At 30.3% G+C, this 25,050-nt stretch overlaps 1 protein-coding gene across 1 annotated transcript; it reads right to left on the bottom strand.

Moving 5' to 3' along the window:
• LOC130965844 (diacylglycerol kinase 4-like) lies at positions 1-22,400 on the bottom strand. Its single transcript, XM_057890606.1, has 13 exons — positions 22,157-22,400; positions 20,717-21,105; positions 20,267-20,389; positions 19,567-19,704; positions 19,395-19,480; positions 18,525-18,612; positions 17,801-17,876; positions 17,521-17,603; positions 17,333-17,403; positions 12,248-12,325; positions 12,035-12,122; positions 3,573-3,689; positions 1-159 (listed from the first exon to the last, which is right to left on the bottom strand). Exons 1-13 carry the CDS (start codon positions 22,398-22,400, stop codon positions 1-3), a joined length of 1,740 nt encoding a protein of 579 aa, XP_057746589.1.
• Between the last annotated feature and the right edge of the window lie 2,650 nt (positions 22,401-25,050).

Genomic DNA, 25,050 nt, shown 5'->3' with positions numbered 1-25,050 from the left:
TCAGTCTCCCCTAACCATAAATGATTGGAAAGGTTCCCTTTTTATTTCGACAAATGTTGAGTGTTCCCTGCTCAATGGTTGTTTCCAAGGTTCTCCATCCATTTGCAAGTATGCATCTTTCCATTCACCACCCCTAATTTCCAATCGAATTGCTGCTGCCTGAAAGATTTAATCAATAAACTTTTATTGTTAAGAGATGCTAGAACTTACCAATAAGAAAGCCTACAGGGGTAGGTAGCCATCCCCTATGGCATCATCATTTAAAAGGATGTCCCTTGTTCTTTTTCCATTTCAATCGTGGGTCCCAATAAATTATCTCCACAAAAATAAGTGGATACCCACGAGTATCTATGAATATTTTTTAAAATTTTTTATAAAATTTAACAAAATAATATATCATAACAATCATAAAATAAATCAACAAAACACAATCTAATACAATTTAACATAATTTAACACAATTCAACAAAATTAATAACATGTTCATTATAAAAAATAACAATTAAAAAAATGTAACAATACCTTTCAACATATAATAGAAATGGATATTATCACTCTTATTTTGATAAAGTCACTCCTTTTCTTATTATAAATTCATCTAAACATACAATATAAAAAAATCATATATAGAGTAGCATTATCAAAAATAATGACAATATATTTTTGCCAACATATATATATATATATATATATATATATATATATATATATATATATATATATATATATTGGTTTTCTATGGTATTTTTCTACCCGATATGTCAAGGACAAAATCATTGCAAATTCAAGCTCCATTTAGAGCAATATAGTAATTTTAAATTCACCGAAATTAATGGGTTTTCACGGGACAAATATCTATGACCTTGTCCCTATTTTCATTTATTCACAAAGACAATTCCACTTTCTGTGGAAAATTTGTGGATTCCTGTTTAGTCCTCATAGCTATTAATTCTACTGATACTCATTTTGACGAGTTTTTTGCTATTTCTTGTATTATATAACTAATAATGAAAATGATCCAAAATGTACGTTAGCTAATGCTTGTTAGAGAGTGTTAGTATGTCTAGTATTTATTCTAATAATAATATTATAGGATTGTATTTAACTTATTAAAAAGAAAGTTAGAATATGAATATGCAAGTTGTTGAGATTAATTACATGTAATGAACATGAAGAGAGACTAATTATTATCGAAATCAAAATAAAAAAGAAACAAAAATATAATTGCTTATTTTATTTACATACACCTAGAGAGATATACAGAGATATCAAACTATATTTTAGTCATAATATAATGTTCTTAGTTTTGTTAAATTAGAGTTAGTTTATTCAATTATATATATATATATATATATATATATATATATATATATATATAAAAGAGAGAAGTATTTTTGTGAGAATAATTTTTTTTACTATCATATTAAATTAGTTAGTTTGTTTAATTATGATTAGTAGATAACATAATGATAATATACAAATTTAATTTTATAATTATTGAAATAATTTTTCACTATAATTTTAAAACTATTTTACTTTTAACATTACTAAAAATAGTTTTCTAATTTTATCCCACTATTTAAATAAGCTTTTGGCACCTATCAAATTTTTCTTTTGTTTTTTATCGAGTAAAATTAAAAAAAAAGTTTATTCCACATGGTTAGTTTGTTTTGTTAAGTAATGACATTGTAGGTTATATGCTAATGAAACAAATTAACAATTAGAATAAATAGAAATCTTTTAAATTTTACATGACTAGAATCAAAGAAAAATTTTATAAAAATTAAAATAAAACAACAGATCTTTTATTTTAATGAGAATATTCTAGTCCTTCTAACGAGAATGTTCTCCTTTTCATTGCAAATTTACAATAATAGAATATTACATGATAAATTTTAATATTAGGATTATATAAATTGTGATTTCTAACTAACCTTCTCATAAGTAATAAATTTGCTACTCTCTATGTTTGTTTAATGGCCATTAGAGGAATTCAATTGTGTCATTATGGTAAACACTAACCATCTCTTTAACCCGAATTTAAAAAACCAAATCACTCAACTATGGTAAAATCATTTTTGCAAATCACAAATTTTTAAATAAGTCCCAATTTAAAAACTTTTATCTTTTTTTAGACCACCCAATTTATAAATTAGTTTCAAATAAGAAAAAAACTCTAAAGCTGAAAGAACATATAAGAAGAAAAACTAAATGGCATACAAAGAATAAGAGAATTAAAAATTTATTAAAAATTTGATTACAATATATTTCATGTTCCATTGCAATGTATTACATATAAAAGTAGTTGTAAATTTAGTTGGTTTTAAAAGAATGAAATGTGTGCATAACTTTAAAAATGAATAATTTAAATGTCGATGTATTTTTCTAGACATACAGCCTATGATATATGAAAATATTAACAATTATAAAAACTATGTGTGTAATAATGATTTATGATATTTCAATAACAATATTTCTTTTTACATAGAATTTAGCAATGTCATTGCATAATTTTTAGATTTTATGTTAACTTTTTCTTTAAAATGTTCCATATAGACTTGACGTAATCATAATTTTATTGTGTTAATTAGAGTTTTTCGGTTTTTGCTTCAATTGAACATAGAATATGGTGCAATCAAATTTTTGATAAATCTCTAATTTCTTTATTCTATATTTTAACTTTATTTTGGTTTTTCTTTGGTTATGTTCTTTTTAGCTTTTGAATTTTGGTTTTGAAGGTTGGAAAAAGGTGAAAATTGTAAGTTGGAGTTTAGTTTAAAACTCTTATAATTTGCAAAAATGATTTTACCATGATTGAGTGATTTGATTTTCAAGACTTAGGTTAAAAAGATGGTTAGTATTAATTATGATGATAAAATTAAATTTTTCTAATGACTACTGAACAAGACATTGAAGGTAACTAACTCCTTATTTATTAGATGGTTGACTAATAACAGTTATACAAATATTTTGAATGTTATTACGTCTTAAGAGTTACAAAGTCATGCTCTATATAAAATAGATATCCTTGAAACTTAATTAGCACACGAGACTGATCTGACACTATATGAATAGTTCTACCTAACTCACTCTAAACTATGTGATGTATACCTTGCTATGGAAATGACTATGGGATAAGAGTTAAAGAAATCTATGTTCCTCACCTAAATTGGTGACATGTTGGTTCAATTACATTTGAGTACATAATGAAAGATTGACTTTATCATTTTGCCTTAACTTTGAGGAATTTTACTTTCAAGTTCTTTTCAGTAGAATTATCGAGTATCAAAAAATTGAATATAATTAAGGACAATCATTCATTATAGCATTGTATTGGAGTTGACAACGACATTGCTACTACACATATGGTTTATGGAGCTATTAATTAAACTCATTCTATAATTTGTTCTTCGTGTTACGTTGTAGTTAATGAAGTTTGCAACTAAAGTTCTACCTAACTACCTTAAGTATAAGATTCAATGAATGTAGGTTAAAAGTTATGTTGAGGCCTTTAAATATTGTGCAGTTCTCATTAATAACAAAAAAAAATTCATAATAAAATGAGTACTTACTTGAGCTATGTGTTTTGCTGAAATTAGTTCAACCATGACAAATGATGCATGCCATCCTTGCTTTAGACCAAATATTTCTAAAAGTCCATCATCTACTTGTGCTTCCACAAATCCTCTCTACAATACAATAAACAAAAATTCAAATTTTCAATTTATGGAAGAAAAAGATAAAGTAGTTTACAATTAGATGCACATCTAGATGAACATTATCAAATGACAATATCAACATTGATAACATATAATATAATCGTCAAGGAAAATAAGGTAAGTCTAGATAAAAAGGTTTTAAGTAAATACAATCAAAGCATCTCATGAATAATTCTTACTTTACAAAAATTAAATAAAAAATATTTTTGTTTGAAAAGAATGTAAAAGAATAAATATTTATATGGAAATATAGTGTAATCAAGTTAATTTTTTAAGCAAGTTCAACCAAGCTCCTTTATATACGGTCTCAAGTGTCGAAAGCAAAGATAACAAAATACTCTTAGACTATTATAGGGAGGTAGCTTGCCAAAAGCCTTTTTATGAAGAGAAATATTTGAAAGAGTAAGAGTAGGTAGTGAATTATTGATGCTTTCTGTTGTTAAAATTTTTTTCTAATATTTTGTAGATATACCACCAGTAGCTAGGAGAGCTAGTTCTGTCTACAATCCATGTCGATGTTTTCTTTCAACATTGTAATTTTGCTAATGAAGTCATGACACAAAAACCTAAGAATCACTCCTTGTATGTTCCTAAAAACTTTTGCACAAGCTTAAGTATTTTAAAGTATCACTTTGAAGTATCTTAAGTTTCTTATTAAATTGCAGTTCAACCATTTTATGAATTTGATTAAAAATTAATTTGTGTTTGCTTCGAGCACGAATTAAATATTGGCAAGTTTATTTGGTACAAACATCAATGAAATTAACAAAGTATATATTTTCAATATTGCCTGAGATATGTGATGGCCCCCACATATAAAACTATACCAGCTGCAAAGGCTGATCATAGATAGTTGTAGAGATTAAAAAAAATTAATATAGCAGGCATTGCATACAATTTTATTTGTATAAAAAGAGATATTACAAATCTTAAGAACATTTCACACTATATTATTTTTATGACCTAAATATGCATGTCATAGTAAGAATCTATCTTCATTTACTATTGATACTAACGCTGCAGGTTTGTTATTCGAAGAAGTGTAATAAAAAATTTTATAGAGGCCTTTATCCATTTTTCCTCGAAGTATTTCATTGGTGTCCTATAATTTTAGTTATGCTAAGTATATGTTGCAACTTATTTAGCAAGAAAACTCTAGAACTCAAATGAAATTTTAAAAACGCCTTTCCAATATGGTTAACTTGCAAACCTAAAAGTTGTCCACCACCAAGAGTTGGATATCATATGCTACGTTACTGCTAAATCTGAATACCAACTTGGATCATCAATCGTAGCTGGTGTAACAATAATGTTGTTGAGATTTGTACTTACTTATCTACTAATCTGCCACTATGATTCTCATTACTTTCGATGTAGCTTCCATCATACTTATGGCAGTAGTTTAATTCTATACGACCATATTTTTTACATACTTGACACTGAATTCTTTTAGACAAATTTTTTCTTTCTCCAAATTACTAAGTTCTCTCATGGAAATTGCTTCTAACTCCAATGAAATTGCCTTTGTCAACTTTGCTTCCACAAGAACTCTCATATCTATTATCTTAAATTGATGATCTTTTAGCATTGAATAGCAATATACTTTCTTTGAACATTTTTTTTCTCTTCTTTCTTGATAGCCTCATCTAAAATTGTCTCTTTCAAAATTACTTTGTAAGGCTCAGAAAATTATTCAGCTAATTTTCTAAATATAAATTGGTTTTTCAACAATTTTAAACCTTCCAAACTCGATTAAAATAGGTTGAAAATATTTTTTTTTTAGTTAGGAGATTTGCAGATATAATTTGAATACAATATAATTTTCTTAGCATGATGAAGTAATTGTTTTTAAGAAAATGAGTTCCTTTGTCACAAGCAATTGAACACACTTTAGGAATCTTGGTATAAAATATGATAAAATAAATAAGAAAAAGGAGCCAGAATAGTTCCTGTTCTTGGAGCTTTGGATGTCAGATTTTTGTGATGTAAGGTGAAGGAATCCCTTTTTTCTCATTTGTTCTAATTTTTTAAAAATTATAATTGAGAATTTAATGAAATTGATTAAGTAATTGAATGAGATTTTATTAAGACAAAGAAAAACTCAAAAAAGGCTAAAAAGGCTAGGAGGATCTTCATTTAAGGTATGAATTTTAATTTTGGGTATTTATATATAATGTTATTTAAAAACCCTAGGTTAGAGGCCTTATAACATATCATAATTCCTTGTTAGTTGGATGATGTTGATGTTGTTTGAAAGTTAGAATGTGTGATTTGTAAAATTATAGTTGCCATTTGTGAAATCATGTTTGAGTTATGGTTGTATAAAAATCTTGAAAATTGAATACAAAGGAAAGAAATCCGTTGGGTTGGAAAATTCGTGCTTTTTATTTCGAGTTTAAATTTTTATTGATAATATTGATTTTGTTGAAATGAGTTGAGTTAAAATGAATGAGGCTTGAAATGCTTAAATTATACATGAAAATTAGTTGTGAGATGTGGTTTGGGTAATAGAAAAAAGAAGTGGTCGGTTGAGTGTTGGTTTGTTTAGGGAAATATGTATAATTTAAGTAATTTGAAAAAATTTTGGTAGGTCCTAACTTGACCCATTAAATCTTGAAAATTATATAAGGTTTATAAACTTTGTATTATTAAAAAAATTAGGGATGTCTAATTTATTTCCTTCGAAGAAAAGAGGCTGAATGACTTTTTAAGACGTAATCTTGGTAGCTGAGAGTTTGGAGGTTAGATTTGAATTATGCAAAATGTGTTAGCAGGAAAAAGATGATTCCTATGCAATAGGACTCGTGTACACGAAGGGTCAAGAGCTTCAAGGACACATACTTGACATTACCCGTATATGAGCCAACATGAAACATTTGACAGAGAGAATTTGGCCACGTGCATGGAATTAGCTATGTAAGCGATGGTTTGCTAACTGATTTGATGAAATGGATCTTTCTGGTGAGCCTGAACCTAACTATAACCTATGCTCGACTAAGGATACCCTCTATTGGTGAGTTTCAAAAAAGGGATAGTGTGATTAGTGAGGATTTTATGATCTTAGTAATGAGGATAATAGTTGAATTGTATAATTGGAAACCCTTACTAATTTAAAAAACAAATTGATGATAGATTTTCATGGCCTTCGTGGTGTTTTGTGTTGATATTAACCTAATGATAATTAATATATGAGGTGTGTAACATGAGTATTTTCCATGTTCTAATGATAGTTAAACATGGATGAAATGAAAATAGTTTTATGTGAATATATTTATGAGAATTTTGTTATTACGTATGGTTCATAATGTATAACTATGATATTAATTATGAAGATTGTTGATTTGGATACTGGGATCATATATGTTTCTCTTCTAATTTGTGAGGGTGACTAGGCATACAATTTTCGAATAGTTTTTCTCCTAAGAAAGGTGATGGGGTACTCTCCTCTCAATTATTTGTGCGCATTATATGTACATTTGAAAAGAAAATTTTAAGATATCCCTTGTGATGGGGTACTTTCCTCTCAAATATAGTCGAGGAATTGTTGCAATTATGAAAGAAATAAGTGATCTTAACAACTTGGATGTTTGTCTCTATGTATTAGGATTGGGATTGAGATTTAGAATGCCTAAGGTCGCGTCTCATTAAGTTGTTATGCTTCAATTTTAGAATCTTACTAGGAACTTTTAGCTTCCGCCGTTATTGTTCACTCCAATTTTTTTAGATGCAGATTGTGGTATGCCTTGTTGATGGACGGGTGATGTGGAGAAGAAGTAGAGTGAAAAGTTTACCTTTTTCTTTTGCCAGTAGCACTCTCTCCCTCTTTATGTACAACAAAATTTGGTAGAGGGGTTGTTTAGAGAGTCATGATTTTAATCATCTAATTCTAGTCAGAGTACCAATCTAGGTGATTTTTTATGACCAGGATTTGGGGTTATTTATTATTTACATATTTTTATAGTATTTCTATATTTTGTAATTAAGTATTAGTGTATGCCCCTAATTTTTTTTTTGCAAACCTCTAATATATTAAACTATGGACCTACATGTTTATTTAAGGTTTTGTAAATGGATGCTTAACAACAGAGTGATGTATTCATTGTTCAAAATTTTTACAGGCTCATAATTATGTAAACACTTCTAATATATATGTATGTGTTTATGTATGTATCAAATCTTCACATGTTTATTGTTGAGTAATACTTTGTCTGTTATTCATTGTGACTTAAGCACAAATATATGATAGGTGAGGGTGTTACAAAGTTGTGTGTTGAGCTATATTTGCTTGGATAAATGAATATATTTTTTGAAATCTTTCTAATATACATTCCTGAGCCATCAATACTGCTTCTAATTAACTAATACTAATGTTTTGTGGCTGAATCATTAATAATGTGATTAGTGGAGCATAATTTTCAATCAAACAATGGAGGATAGCTTTGACATGATCATTTTCTTTTATAGGTTCTCTAACTAAGCCTAAAGCATCTATTGTACTTTTTTATTGCAAGAACATAATCACTCACTGATGAGCCAATTTGGCTTAGTTTGGTAAAGTTTTTAGTTTTTAAAAATATCTTATAAAAGTTAGCTTCTTAAAAGTTGTAGCATTCATGTTTCGTAAATTAAATTTAGAGTAATTAACCAAATCAGTCTCTGAGGATTTTAAAAGCAAACATTTTAATTTCTAAGAAAAATTAATACACAAAGCAATTTCTAACATTTTCTCTGTTAGACATAACAGTCTCCCATCCATTTTCCAACGTGACTCACTAACGGAGAATACTGAGTTGGCACGCAACCTCGAATTGGTGGCAATTAAGTGTCCACATGTGCGAATAGGACAAATTAGTCTTTGGCTTTCTTCTTCACCTTCTCATCCATGTTCTTCATCCACCATACTACTCTCTTCTTCTTCCTTTTCTTTACCTTTTCCACCCTTTTCCATTCTCACCATTTTTTTCTCTTGACAACTACATCCTCGATTGTAGTTCTGCCACCCCACTCACCATCGTTGCCACTTCCTCCCTCTACGTCGGCAACTACCTCTTCTCCGATGATCTCGCTTGAACACACAACTCTCCCTTCTACTCCCTTTCTTCCTTTTCTGTCATTTCATTTTGAAACGATAACCTCGTCTCTGGCCTTTTCCCTATCTACCACACCGCTAGGATTTTCACTAATCCAACTAGTTATAGTTTCTTCCTTAAATACAAAGGAAGTCACATCGTTAGGTTCCACTTCCACGCATTCATATCACCCAAACTTGATCTGAGCTCAATTTCGAGTCTTAGTTGATGACTACGTCGTATTGACTAACTTCACCAGTTTGAATTGATAGGAAAAACCTACAAGAGAAGCACAATTTTGGTTCTTCTGAGACCTGCCATGCTAGAGACACCACTAGTGAGGCCTTTGAAGAGGAAAGTGGGGGTGCAGGAGAAGAGGAAGTGCAAAACAATAGGTGTTGAAGAAGCCAATGGAAGAGCATAGGAGAAGGCTCCTGTGCTTGTTTATTCTGGAAAACCCATACGTGAATCCATTATCATTGTTGAATATATTGATGAGATATGGCCACATAATTCATTGGTTCCTTATGATCCGTATGAGAAAGCTCAAGCAAGGTTTTGGGTTAACAATGCTGATCAAATGGTAAGTTTTTAGAAACACATAATCTGTAAGATTGAATTTATATTAGTTTAAAATGTCAATAATGATGGGATAAATGTTTACAAGTTCCTGCATTATTTGTGATGCTCTACTTCAAATGCGATGCTGGTGAAGAAAAAGAGAACCCAATAGAGAAGATCTGGTCTCAAAGTTATTGAAGATCAATGCCTAGGTGATAAGAGGAAATTCTTCAGTGGGGATACTATTAATATGTGGACATAGCTTTTGGGTCAATTTTCAAAGTTTTAGTCACTATAGAAGATGTTAATGAAGTGAAATTCATAGAAGCTGAGAAGTTCCCTCTCTTGCATTCATGGTTCAATAATTTCAAGAATGTCACAATGATCAAAGAAAACTTTCCTGATATGGAGAAAATGTTAGCTACTATAAAATCTATCATAGGGAAGCGTTGGAATCTTTCTGAGAGAAATCATCAGTATGTGATTTTTGCATCCTTGGTGGGGAGGGGCGTTGCAGGTGATGCAGGAGGTGGAGCCGGTGAGGAAGCACTGGGCTGGGCGGTAGGTAGAGGAGACATAGTCTTTGTCGCAGTCGACCCAGAGAAATTGGCCGCTGATCTGAAGTCGAGGATGAGGGGGACGGGGATAAGAGGGATTTGCTATCTCCGTCATCAATAGCTTTCATGCTTGAGATTTTGGAAATGGAGTGAAGTTAGTGGAGGTTGTGGTTGCTGTGGCGAGAGAGTTTGATATAGAGGATGCGTGGCTAGAGATCGACAGGAAGTGCGACTGGAGGGAGATGGAGGAAGGTGATGGAGGGTTTAGAGTTTTTAATTAGAACGTCAGGGACTAATTTGTCCTCGTTGCATACGTGGACAGTTAACTGCCACGTATGCGAGTTTGTGTGCCAACTCAGCATTCTCTATTTGTGAGTCTTGTCAAAAAATGAACCGAAGACTGTTAAGTCTGATGGAGAAAAATATTGGGGATTGATCTGTGTATTAATTTTCTTTGGGACTAAAATGATTGATTTTAAAATCCTTGGAGACTAATTTGGGTAATTACTCTCAAATTAAAAATAGCTTTTAATAAGCACAAGCAACATCAAGTGCGCTTGGTAAAATAACTTTTAAAATTTAAAAAGACTATAATAAACATTAACATAAGACTTAAAATTAGATATTAATTAATGTATGAGGTTACATTAGACTTTTTAATTTTGATAAGCACAAGCCAACTTTGAAAAGCTCCCCCTTATGTGCTTTCAAGAGCACTCCTAACCTTTAAAAGTTGCAAGCGCAAGTACGTGAACTTTTTGATTTACCAAATGCAAAACAAGGTGCTTACTCTTTTGAAGCACCTCTTCAAAAAGTTTTACCAAACCAAGTTTTTGAATATTGCTTAATTTATTTTCCAACTGTACTACCTTCGCATTTATCTAAGAAGCAAAATTATCTTCCAGTCTTTTCCACACTTCATGAGCAAACATGCATCAAACCATCCTTGTGAATGATTTCGTCAGAAAGGCTAGGAGCCATGACTTCAATAATGCATCTTGTCGTTTTCACCTTCTTTGTTCTAGATTTACTGATCTTAAAGCTACATCTGCTGCAATAAAAAACTTTTTTGATATCTCCTCTCTATTGATGTGACTAAAAATACTTTTTCATTAATTGTGAATTTTATATGACAGGTAATTTTATTCATCAAATTTTATCGCAATTGGAATCGAAGTGAAGCTTAGGGATACTTGAGATTGAACACCACCTAAATCTGAAGAGTTTGAGCCTTCAATAGCTATGAAAGTGATAAAATCTAAGCTCTAATACCATAAAGGTATTAGATCTAGTTTGGAGAATTGAAAACCTAGAATAATATAATTAGAAAAGAAAGAGAACACGAAAAGAGTAGAGAGTGACTGATCTCTATTGATTGAATAATCAAGCAAAGTCAATCAGTTACAAGTGAGGTATTTATAGACATTTCTATTATACCAATCACCATTCTATTCTCCAAAAAGACTTCAAGGATAAGAGAGAATTCTAAGTGCCTTAACTATTTCTAGATGAGTAATCACTCTAAAAGTTTCTTATGTACATCTACTAGATTCACTAACCTTTCTATAATATTTATGATGAGCACCCTACTACCCCTTTGGTACTTTAAATCGTAGACATTCTCCAACCTCTATGATTTGCTTGTATATCGTGTTCATTGTAGAAGTAATGGTGCTCACCAAGTTGTTGCAAGACATAGACATGGTTTTAGTGTTCATTTTTTTCCTTCCTTTAAGCTTTTCTTTTATTTTAGTTAATTTTCTTGGTACTAGAAATTTTTAACTTATGGCTTCTTACTTTGTTTTGTTTCTTGGGTCTTTAAATTATGATAGTTTCAAATATAAATATTGTAAATAATTTATACAAAATAGCTTTCAATGCATAATATCATGTTTTTCACATATTAGAAAATTATTTAGGATCTTCATAATTTTCTGTTGCTTTCATTGTATATTATCTATTTTATTGCTAAACATTTCGAATATAACATAGCGTTAATTATTATTAGTTCAAATCGTGCAAAGCATTTAGCACTTAATTTTTTCTAGAGACATTTTGGATTGTATCATAATTATCATGCATGTTTCTGGTAGTTTGTGATTATCAAAATGTAACAAACATATATTACCTTTTCTAAATATTCTGGTTTCAAATTACCCCATGGATTTCGTCCACTTCCATAACTATGAAGATTCAAGGCTACTATTGCCCTAACACTGAAAACAAATAACATAATTATTTAATATAAGGAATTAATATTATCTGTTCAACATATTTTTATTTATTATTTTAAAAATTATTAACATACAAATTTCATATATGATAATAAGTAGTAGTATACCTTGTAGGAACTGGGATGCGCTCCCATTCTGAACTATTAACCTTCTTGACATGCATCCGTAAAATATTCTTTAGTCCCCTAATACCAAAATATTTTAATTAAAATAGATTTATTGATTATGAATAGGATAAATATATATATAGGCTAATATATACATTTTTTTCAATATTCTACTAAAAGAAAAGGACCTAATTTAATAGAAAAAAGATATGTCACAATCAATAAAGCTAGTAATGCTTAAAAATCTTATTGTGAAAAAAGTTACATAATTAAAAAAATACTAAACTTATATCATGAAACAAAATAAGAGGCATAAAGAAAAAGAAAAAGAAAAAGATGTAAGAACATATTTAGCATATTTTCAATCCAATACAAATAGAAGTTAAATAAAAAAATAGATTTATTACACCACAATATTGTTTGAATAGAAATACAATATATTTAAAAATGTATAGTCTAGTAACTATGTCTCGAATCTTTTCAATAGAATAATATGAATAATTATTTCTTTGTCAAATTTTATCTCTTCTATTTTATGTACATTGTCATTCATCTGGTCAAGGAGTCAAATATACAAATATCTTAGGCAACAAATTTGACCGTGAAGAGGTTGCATGTTCTAAAATAAAAAAAAAAAAACAAAATATGCATATTCATTGAGAAATAATACAAGTGTTGCCACTTGAACTTATTTTTCTTAAAATGCTATAAAAATTCTGAGTTGATATAATTTTGAAATAACTCCTACCATTTAAAAATTTGTTAAAAAATATATCATATACACAAAAATATTTATTTGAGACACAGGCTAATAAAAAAAAAGTTAAAATTATTTAATTGAATAATATATTAGCACAGTTGATACAATAAACAAATTAATCCAATAAAAAGTCTCTAAACATAGTGATGTTATTGCAAATTGTTAAGATATTTAACTACTTTTATTCTAAATAGGTGTCGTCATTACTATCTAGTGTATAAATTTTATGTGCTTCATGAAGGACATCAAAAAATTTATTAATTTATCCTTTCTCTTGATTTTGAAATACTTCATAAAGATAATTTATATAACGACTAATAACAATATCAAGTATATATCTTGTATTCTTGTATATCTAGGCAAGAAATAATTTTTAAAGCTAGACATGTCTTCTTTTTCTTCTCCCTCTAAAAAAAGTGCAAATCAGAGTATTCTGGTCTTTATATATTATTGAGTTTTAATAACATGTTATACCATATAAATAATTAATTTTATAAAACAAAAACCTTGATATTTGATACACAAACTAATTTTATTATAGAATTGACCTTGAATATTATTTTGTTGTCCTATAGTTTTATTAAGTTAGAATATCGAAGGTATCATTTTTATTAAATAAAATAAAATTTATATTAACAAACAAATAGAATTTTAAATTTTATTGTATTTTTAAAAAATGATAATTACTCTTATACAGTACAAGATTAAAGGCCTTAATATCAATGATTATGTTATGATATAAAATAAGAATATCCTATGTTATTATTTTAAGTATAGCTTGTGATTAAATTGTTTGATTCTAGGTTAAATAAATTCATAATTCTAAGATTTATGGATTTTTTCTCACTCAGACAAGAATGTAGGATAAGAATCAACTATTAGTGCATTAGATTTTAGCCAAAATTTGACACAAATTCATGATCCAACTTTCAAAAGGTATACATTATATATATTACAAGTTCTTGTATTATTATCGAACCATAGAAATATAAATTAAGTGTCAACAAAATTAGTATAATACATAGAAAAAAGGATAAGGGTAAGAGGTACAAATCAGGGCAAGTAAATAAACAATATAGTTTTATCAAATCTTCTAACAACTTTTTTAGGTTCTCAGTCCTAATCTATTTTCTTATATTGTCCTTTTTGTTTTTTGTAAATGGTTATAGTGATGATCTTGCTGACCTACTGAATAAAAATAGCCTACATGTAGCCATGGAGGACAATTTGTGTAGTTAAATTATATAGCTATATGTATATAAAAATAAAAATGTCCATCTTGTATGTATACTCTTTTTATGTTATGAGTGTTCTTGAGAGGAGTTCGAGAGAGCATTTTTGTCATTCAAATAATAAGAGAAAAAATAAGAATCTTGTGAAGTTTAAAGGTCTCTTTACAAAAAGAATCATATTATGTCGATCTTGGATATTTGATTTGATTTGACTGGATATTAATTTTTGATTTACTATAATCGAATAATAATTTCTATGAAGATTATATTTTTAGAAAATAGGTATGAGAGTTTATATATTTGTTTTATGAAACTTGTATAATTTTAGAATATTTGATTTAACTCAAGTTTATACACATTTTAAAAAATTAATTTGAGATAGAGTCATTAAAATGCGTATTATTTAATTTGAGGATAAATTAATTGTTTGCTTGAGGAAAGCTTTGTAGAATTGAGATTTTCGATGTAAGAGATAACAAGTATGAGCATGTTTTTCATGGTGTGATAATAATTTATCGTGGATGTATAAGATTATAAAATTGATGACGTGAATGACAAAGGAAAGACCATGAGTTAGCTTATAACGATATTGATTTTTTTTTATCATATCAATCATTTATATTTTCCATGTATTAATGACAATCAAACATGGATGCGTACAGTTCACGATGACTTAATGTGCTATCAATTTGATATTTATTGAATTTGATACCGTGACCATATATGCAACTCTTCTAATTTGTAAGTATGGTCAGACATGCAATTTTTGGATAATTTTTCTCCAAGAAAATGTGACAGAACACTCTCCTTTGACTTTTATAAACATTATATATTTGATTTTAGATACCCCTTACAAAATGCACAGCTAGAAAATTATGTCTGGGGTTAACTATCAGATGTGTCAAGTTCTGACATAATAATCGACACATAATCTCATGGCCAGTAGGACAAGAATACATCATGTGCATTTGTTTGGATTGCTTGGATTTGCATAATTATTAGAGATTGCCTATTTGTTCAACTATGTGCTACTTGTCTAATTGATTTAATTGTGAATTGGTTGTGTTTGCTATTATTTGTATTTTCCTAAACTAATTGGAGGTTTTAGAGAGAGGGAGTGGTGTTGAAACTCGATAGTATTTTGATTCTTGAAGGCATTGATTTGGATTGGTGAGAAAAATAAATTTGATAGAGAATAAGTATAGAATTAGAGAAAAGGAACAATAACAAAAACTAAAGAGTTTGTATGAATAAAGATTTTAGCTGAACCCTCAAGTATTAAGTATTTAGGATAGCAAAAAATGTCAATTATTTTGAATTATGCTTGGGGATTGTTAAGAGACAAAAATGGTAATGGGAGGAAATGGACTTGGAAGGGCGATTGTAGGTCAATGGTTAAGATTATGAGCTAGTGAGTGGTGCTTAAGGTTTAGATTTGTGACCTTTAGGTTTGAGAGTGGGGTTAAGACCAAGAATGTTTAGGGCCCATGTCTTGTTATGTAATTATTATCTGATTTCAAAGCCCTGTTAGGAACCGTCAGCTTCTCACCCATGGTTTAGATTTTTTATCATAGTAGACTTTAACAAATTTTAAAGTCAAATTTCATACCACTTCCTGTGTTTATTCTATTCTTCGCAATCTTCTTTCACTATTGATGTATTTTTTTGTGTGAGTTTTAAGCCAAGAGATGGGATTTTATATATCCCTGGTCGTTCTAGTTTGAGGTTCATCTTTAGGTTGTCTTTTCACAGGTCAGGCCTTAGGACTTATTACCTATCTTTTACATGCATTTATAATTATTTTATCATTTGTATTATTTGAATTTGAACCTCTCAATTTGAAAATTTTTTCATTCTTACACCGTATCATTTCTTTTGTATTCATGTATTTGAACAATATTCATATATGTATAAAAAAGATCTCGCAGATTATTATTATTATTTATTATTATTATTATTATTATTATTATTATTATTATTATTATTATTATTATTATTATTATTATACAATTGTTTAAGATACATGTTACCGGTCTTAGTAATGCTCTCACTAATAGCCTATTATGTTTTTGCAATAATGGACTCATTAGTTAGGATGTTACATTATATGTGAAAGTTAATTAAGAATATTTGTAACTTTTTATTTATTTTAAAATTTGAGTTAATACTCAAATTAGTTCTAGAAGTTACACGTGTACCTTAATCTGATCTCCGAAGTTTCAATTTACACAATTTGGTTACCCAACTTAGCATTTGTGATTCACGTTATTCCTAGGTCCTATTTTTGTCACAAAATTATTAAGGGTGTGTTGAGATTGACTGACGTCTGCCACACTAGACTATCTAATAGCTATGGAGGTAAAAAATTTCCAACTCTCACACCAAATAGTCATTGAAAAGTCTAGCGTGGCAGCTGTCAATCTATCTCAGCACGTTTTTAACGATTCTATGATAAAACAAGGTCAAGGACCAACATGAGTCACAATGCTAAGTTGTGAGACTAAATTGAGTATATCAAAACCGCAGGACAATTTTTCTGAACTCTAGACATGACTTATTTTCAGTCTGGACAATGCAACCACTTCAAAAGCTAATTAAAGAGTATTGTTTGATGTTAACAAAGGCTAATAACAATTATAGGAGATCTTATCAATAATATACTGAATTAGATCAAGGTGACTTCAAGTTTCAAGTATAGTTGTTAATGGATTGACAATGTTTATAGACAAGCGCTTGAGTTTTAGTTGAGATTTAATGGAACATATGCTAAACTTGAAAAAAAAACTATGCATAATGGAGTTTTTAAGAGTTCAATATATCTTCTAAGTGTGGATTATAACTTAGAAAGGTAAAGACATAAAGTTGTGTGTATCTACTCTTCTAAAAATTCGATAGGTTCTCCTTATATTGTGGTAATTTATGTGTATATTCTTTTAATTTAATAAAAATATAAAAATAAAAATATTATACCTAATAAGTGAAATAAGCATTTTTTACTTAAGGCTAAGATTAATGTTAAAAAAAACAAGTATAAAAAATGATAAGAACAATTATTTCTATTAAATATAAGAACTTTTGTTTCTCCATTTTTACCTTAACTTTGGATCACTTGTGCACGGAGTAAGGAACCAACCTTGGGTGCAACTATAACCTGAGTAAATGATCTACAACAATAAAGAAGAAAAGACTAAGAGTTGTTACCTTATTTGCAATTCAACCTTGTGCAAAGGTACAATTTTAAAGATTTTTTTTAAATTGCTTTAAAAACTATGAGTTGTTACCTTATTTGCAATTGGACCTTGTGCAAGGTACGGTTTTTCATTTCTCAAATGATGAAACCCATAAGCAACTTGGGCATCCATTCCTGAAATAACTAATCTCTAAGAGTAATCAACAAATAAAATTAGACATTTGTTTTAGATTTTAATAAATTTGATATTATTTAGTATTTGAAAACTTTTATGTTTCAAATTTTGAAATGTGACGGTGAACATGATACGTTCAGTATTATAATCAATGTGGTTATAAAAATATAAAAAAAAATAAAAAATACCAAAATACCTGTGCTAAAATAATTGTAAAAGACGCCATCATAGCTTATAACTTTCTCCGGCAGTCCTTCCTCGTCTTCTATGTCCTGCAAGTATAATAAAATTCATAAGTTGCAAGGTATAACGTAAGTAAAATTTGAACATAAAAAAATCAAATAAAAAAATAAATATACATAATTATTATATAAATTACATGTTTACTTTATATGTTCATTTACTGAAAAAATACATAATCAATTAAGGAGCTCTTATTATAAAATCTTATCTTAAGAACAAATATCCTTCAAATTAGTTCATAATAATTAAGCTTTCACTATCAAAATATGTGTCAACAATCTAGTTATGTAAAGGACTGTTATTATATATGTCATTGTTATACAATTGTGTGAACTATACATAAAGTTTGAAAAAGATATTTGTAGTAATAGTTATGAACTTTCAAATGGGATAATTACAGTGATAGTGATTAAAATGCATGTTGTTAAAGCATATTAGAACAAAACTTATATAAAAAATCTCTAACATAATATTCTTTAATTAAAGTGAAGATATTTTGGTAAAATTATATTTGATTTTCCTGTATTTTGTAAGATAAACACTATGAATTCTGCTTTTTTCTTGATTTATAGGAGATTAAATTCACTAGAACATATAAAAGGAAATGATGATGATGTTGATTTTTACCAAATTTTAGAAAAATTAGTATAATTTTCCATAAGAAACTATATTGCAACCTCATCAAGAGTGCACCCTTCTATTTGCTTCAAAGAATGTGGTGGTTCTACTATTGTTCCTTTGGGCATTGTAATTGAAATTCGCCAACTGCATGAAAATTGTCAAAATAATTAATATTTAAATAATGCTTGATTTCTTAAAATTGGAGATGGTGCAAAATGATTTAGTCTGCTTGTTAAAAGCATGACTATGGTCTTTAATTATAGTAATAAAAGAAATTTATGCTACAAAAGATAGTTTTTTTTTATTTTTTATCACTTTTCATCAACTGTTTTTAAAACCAAATGTAGAAAATATACAAAAGAAATTTATAAAAAATAATGCATATAATATTTTTACTTACAAATATTATACATGAAAATAAACACTCAACTAAGGTGATTCCTAGTGTAGTTGTAGAGGATAACAGTCACTACCACAATTTTAAATATTTTTATTAAAATTTTATCTCTTTTGTAATTTTTTCGTCTGTCATTTTTAAAAATTTTGGGACTAACATCATAATGTATTAACTTTTTTAAGTTTAATAGTCCATATGTATCCTTTATTATTTCTTAATTTATTACATTTCACTTTATTCAAAAGAATAAAGAAAGTTTGAGAAATACTACAAACACTAAAGTGAAAAAAACATATTGTTCCTTGTCTCATGAATTGTCTAATTTTGCCCCAAGCTACTCAAAACTAGAAAGTATTTCCATAATAAATTATAATAATATGTTAATCATGTTCGTTCAATATCTGCATTTGAAAAGAAGATCATATCAAAAATCAAGCAACGTCCAATAAGATATTAAGCTCTAAACAATTCTTTCTTGAGCAATCAATTAAACAAAATATAAGATCTAAATTTATATTATAATATATACCTATCCAAACGACAAATTGGACCAGTAGTTGCTTTGTAAAGTGTTCTCTTTATTGCCTGTCTCCATGAGAAAGGAAATGAACCACCCTAACACCACAAGAAAAAAAGACACATTATAAATTAGTCTTTTGTTTCAATGAACGTATCATTTTTTAATTTATGTAATTTCTTACCCATCCAAAACTCCTAGAAAGATCATTGCCTGTACCAAGTGGTATGATTGCAACAGGAGGAACTGGTTCCCGACCATATTTGTGAAGCTCTGTAAGGCATCCTAATACCCATCCAACAGTACCATCACCTCCAGCAACCTATCAATCCAACCGTATCTATTCAATGCCATCAATAAAATAATAATAAAAGTATTTCTTTGTGTAAAATATCTTAACATCAATCATAAAAACATACTTAACAAGGGTTATTTTATTTTCATCATGTACAATCACAACTTTTATTAGCCAGATATTCGTCTACATGCCTATCTAAAAGTTCTAGCCTAAGATTCTTTTTACAAAAATTCTATTTGTACACCAAAGTCAGCCACTAAAATCAGTCACCAATGTATTTGTGTATAAATACATGTGTGGTTTAATTTATTTTCAATGTGTATTTATATTCCAATATGTATTTTATACTGGTGGCTGATTTTGGTGTACACATAGCATAACTCATCTTTTTATATAGTAATATGTGATCAACTAAGTTAATAGTGTTTTAATAGTGTTGTAAGTATTAAAAGGAGGTACTCGATAACGAATTTAATATTATAAAATAAAAAATTTGTGATTATAGAGAATTCAACAAAAATACAAATATATTTTACATTCTATCATGTGGAATAATTCAATCATCACGAACACAATGAACATATACCACAATCCTTATTCTTTCACGAATCTCTCTAGCGCAGGTATCTCCTTTATCAGCTAGCATCTCTAAACATTTTAACCCATATCGGATAAATTCATCTGGCTTCACATCTACTAAATCTAAAACCTGCATCACAACTTAACATACATAAATAATATTGTAATTGTGTAATAAAAACTTTACAACAAGAAGACAAACTCAACCAATATTTTTTTTAATACTTCTAACCTCATAAAATCCCAAAACGGGTTGATAGAAAAAACTCAACGCATATTAAATATTAAATATATTGAAAAGAATCTTGTTAAGAGTTTTGTCATATTTAATTTATATCATAGAATAATTTCTTACTAAAAAAACATAAACAAAGAAATAAATAAATTATATGTGCTAAGTTTAAATTTTTTTTAGAATTATGAATTTAAAATAAAAAAGACATGAAATGATAATGACCTGTTCCTCACTCATGAGATGTTGGAGCCTCTCTTTAAGGACAGGACCATGGCGGCCACCACTACGGGGATTGATGAAGACAACGAGGGGTGTTCGCTCTGCGGTGATCTCATTGTCCACAGAATCAATTGTACGAGTTTCTTCAGTAATGAGATCTTGAAGACGAATGCTATCACGCATTGCACAACGAAGGTATTGTGGCATTGTAAGGTTTTGTCTAAGATTTTCCGTGTCAATGCGAACATTGGAAAGGCCACATCCGCGAAGCGAATTTACTAACGTTGATGATCTTAATGGGGTCTTGATATATGTGTCTCCTGTTGTCGATGACGAAGGTGATGCAATTACACTGAGGTTCTCTTCTCCCTCTACATCTTTTTCTCTATCTTCTATCGGATTCATGAGGAAAAAACTATATGATTTGATGGACAAATGTATTGAAAAAATGTTCTTCTGTTCAAGGTATTCAATAATAAATCTATTACCGTATTACAAGATATAGTATAAATATATAGCCTGAGGTTGAGAGAGAAAGAAGCAAGTAGAATGAAATAGAGTAGGGGTGGTTGTGGGGACAGACAAGTTCAATTGGGTAAACAATAAATCATCCTACGTCCTTTTTAATTACAGAATTAATTAGTGACCCAATCATAATGCTCATGCACCACAATTTTTTAGCATTCCACGATATTTATGCTACTTTTTTATTTTCTTTTATATATTATTTTATGTACAAAAGATACATCTTTAATTAGTATCTACTTATATTACCTATATTTTCATCATTTTTTATATTAGGAAGTATATTTATTTTTGTTCAAATATAATAATTATACATTTGTATTGCATGAGTTCATTGATGTTTCTATACCTATGTTTGATAAAAATAGTCAAATAAACAAAATAGTACACCAAAATATTAATATATCTATAATACCATTTTTAGTAAGAATTTATACTCAAGTCATAAGTCATAAGTTCGTCCTAATCAGAATATCACATAATGCAAAAAACTAAATTCTACTAATTAACTACTTACTTGATTTAGTAATATTAAAGCCTTACCAAAATTAAATTTCTTAAAAGTTTTTTCAATTTTCTAGCAAGCGTGTAGTCGTAAAAAAGAAAGCCAGTATAGAAAAATAAGGAGTCAAAAAGTATGAAAACAACCAACAACATTACAATCAAGTTTGAGCAATTATAAATGAAAGTTCTACTTATAATGCAGTGTGACATATAATTGGGAAAAGAAAAAGTATAGGAAGACAATGAGAATACTAAACAACGTGAACAATTGAGTAAAAAAGAAAACTAAAATTAAAATCATAAATCAGATTAGTAATTAATTATTTTTAATTTCAGATTTTGAAATTTAAAAAATAAGGATTTGCAATTAAAATAAATCACAATTAGCACAGTTACTCCTAATATCACGCTAACTTTCCATCTCCATTTGCGATTTCCGGTCCGCACAGTCACCCCGGTGCCGCTGCACTTCCCTGCTATCCGATCCGACATCGCCCAGCCAACGCCGCCCATCCTCCCGCCGACGCCGCCCAGCCTCCTGCCGACGATGCCCAGCCTCTCCGCATTCCGCTTGTCCTCCCCGTTGCGCTGTTGTTGCTGCTGTGCCGCACTTCATCGACGTCGCCCATCCTCCCACCGATTGTTCGCATGCCGCCATGGCTAACAACTTTCTAGTGTTAGCTTGCGTATGCAACGATGGAAGCTCAAGTTTCGGTAACCTTTCGCCGCGACCATGCTACCCTTCTATGCCGAGGCACCTGAAGGGCGTCATGGTAGCAGAAGGGAGCATCATGGACACTATGTCCATGGCAAAAGCATATTCTGCGTCACTGGAATGACTTGCTCCACCTGCGTCAGCTCCATCTGAAAATCCATCAAACGTATTTCGGGTATTCGTGAGGCCGTCATAGATGTTCTTAACAACCATGCTTAGGTCCTCTTCTACCTCATTTTCATTAACGAGGAGACCATTCGGGAGGCTATTGAAGATGCTGGTTTTGAAGCCACCTTAGACAGAGACGAATCCAATTAGAGAAATGTTCATGTATGCCGAATACGCATCAAAGGAAAGACTTGCACCTCTTGTTCCTCCACCATTGAATTTCCTCTCCTGCCTCTGTGCGTCATCATCGACTCTTTCCACCCCACAAATGTGCTGGATGTTCAATTCACTAGGTACATAGATGGTTATTTAATTCTTAATTGGATGATTATTTTGTTCAATTTAGTTTAAATATATACAATTAACAAATGCTGGATGGTCATTTCACTAGGTAGTTAAAAATCCCATTTTGAGGGTTTATCTTGTGTTGATTTCAGGGGTTTTATCAATGATTCCACACGCTTTCTATATGAAAATACAAGACTTTGTGTTCCTTTCCTAATTTTGCCCCATGGATGAAAACATGCTTATTTTGCACTAAAATAGATACATTTCTAATCTTCTCTTGATGCCATTCGATGCCGTGACCTGTGTGTTAAGTGGTTTCAGAATATAGGGCAGGGATGGACCGGAAGAGAGAAGGAGGACGGGTGCAAAGGAAGGGAGCATGAGAATTGAGCCTTGGAAATCTTAGCATGGGCGCGTGCCCGCACTTGACGCGTCCGCGTGGATAGAGCAACTAGAAGTCGAAGCCAAGAGCCAAGCCATGAGCCGGCTTGTGTAGCGGCTAAGCCATGATCTTCATGGGCGCGCACGCGTACATCACGCCTCCGCGCACATTACAAGATGCTTCGGTGGCACGCGCGCGTACATTGCGCGTGCGCGCCGATGTTCAAATGTGATTTTTTTAAAGAGTCACGTGACTTAGGCGTGGAGGTAGTTGGGAATCCCATTTTGGGGAAATGCCTTGGCGGAAAAAGCTTAAGAAGACCAAAGGAACAAGGGTTAAGGACTTTTTAGCTCATTTTCTAGATTTTTAGATATTTTGAGGGGATAGTTAGTTACACTCTTGGAGAAGGAGAGAGAGATTCCAAGCTCTCACTAGGGTTCATCTTCATCCAATTTCTGAATTTTCAATCACTCTTTGGTGAGATCCATTGCAATTCTCAATTCACTTTGTTCATGTCATAGATCTTCTTCTCCAATTTCAAGTAGTATTTGTAATTGCTCAATTCTCATAGATCTAGAATTCAACTTTGTATTTTTGGATTTTATCAATTCCTTGAGAATTTGATTTTCATTGCTGTTCTTTGATAATTGTTGTTAGTTCCTTATGTTGCAATACTTTTAATTCTATTTTTCTTCTCATTTTTACTATGACTTTCATTCTTGCTCATCAAATGTTTGATAAAATGTCAACACTAGTTATGGAGTAGAAATTTCTTACTTGGCATAGGGTTTGGGCCATTAGAAGAAGTTGAATAGTTGTGTCAATTGTTGATTTGGAATTAGGGATTGCTAATTGACTTGGAGTGCACTAAAGCTAGATTCCCATGAGGTGAAGCTAGGACTTGTGACTCAAGTTGATTATTCTCATTTGACTTTCCTCTATACCTAGGGGTTAACTAAATGAAGCAAGGCCTAATTGTTGTCATCATTGAAGGAACTATAAGGATAGAATTTCTAATGCCAACCCTAAGCCAAGTCTTTTAATGATTGATTGTTTGTTTCTTATTACTTTGCTAAAACCTTCAAGGAATCCTAACAAGGCTTTCTAATCAATAAGATGCACACTTTAGCAATTCCAAGGGAGGACGACTCGGGAGACTAGTACTCTCGGTTATAGATTGTAGGATTGTTTGGTGCGAAGTTTAAGTGTCGATTAGACTATACTCACGATCGTATTCATCATTGAATTCTAAATCGGCATGCTAAATTTCGTTCATCAAAATGGCGCCGTTGCCGGGGATTTTGCTTAGTGTGCCATGCTATTGTTTGGAATAAATGTGTGTATATATGTACATAGTTGCATTTCATTGTAAATTGTTCAAGTGACTAACCCCTCATCGTTACCATGAGTCTCATCTTCCCTTCATTGCATGACGCGTTCACAACCGAATCCGAGCTTAGTCCCCTTTGATCCGGAAATAGAACGAACTTTGTTTCATATTAGACAAGCTCGGAGGCGGCTAAAGTTTGGGAAAGGTGAAGAGGTTTTCACCACCTCAACCACCTTACTAAAAGTGAACATTGAACCGTCACTCAAGGAAGGCATTAGTCATACTTCCATCAATATCACTAACAACTCTTCTTTTGTTTTAGGTACTAACACCATGGATGCTCCGAGGAGAGTTACCATCAAGGAAGCGGGTGCACCGGATTATGTCCTCCAACCCCTTCATGTAACTCACCCCAACTTGAATGC

The sequence above is a fragment of the Arachis stenosperma genome, chromosome 3, assembly GCF_014773155.1.
Source record: "Arachis stenosperma cultivar V10309 chromosome 3, arast.V10309.gnm1.PFL2, whole genome shotgun sequence".
In the NCBI taxonomy this organism is placed as follows: domain Eukaryota; kingdom Viridiplantae; phylum Streptophyta; class Magnoliopsida; order Fabales; family Fabaceae; genus Arachis; species Arachis stenosperma.
This window is presented reverse-complemented; position numbering and strand designations above follow the sequence as displayed.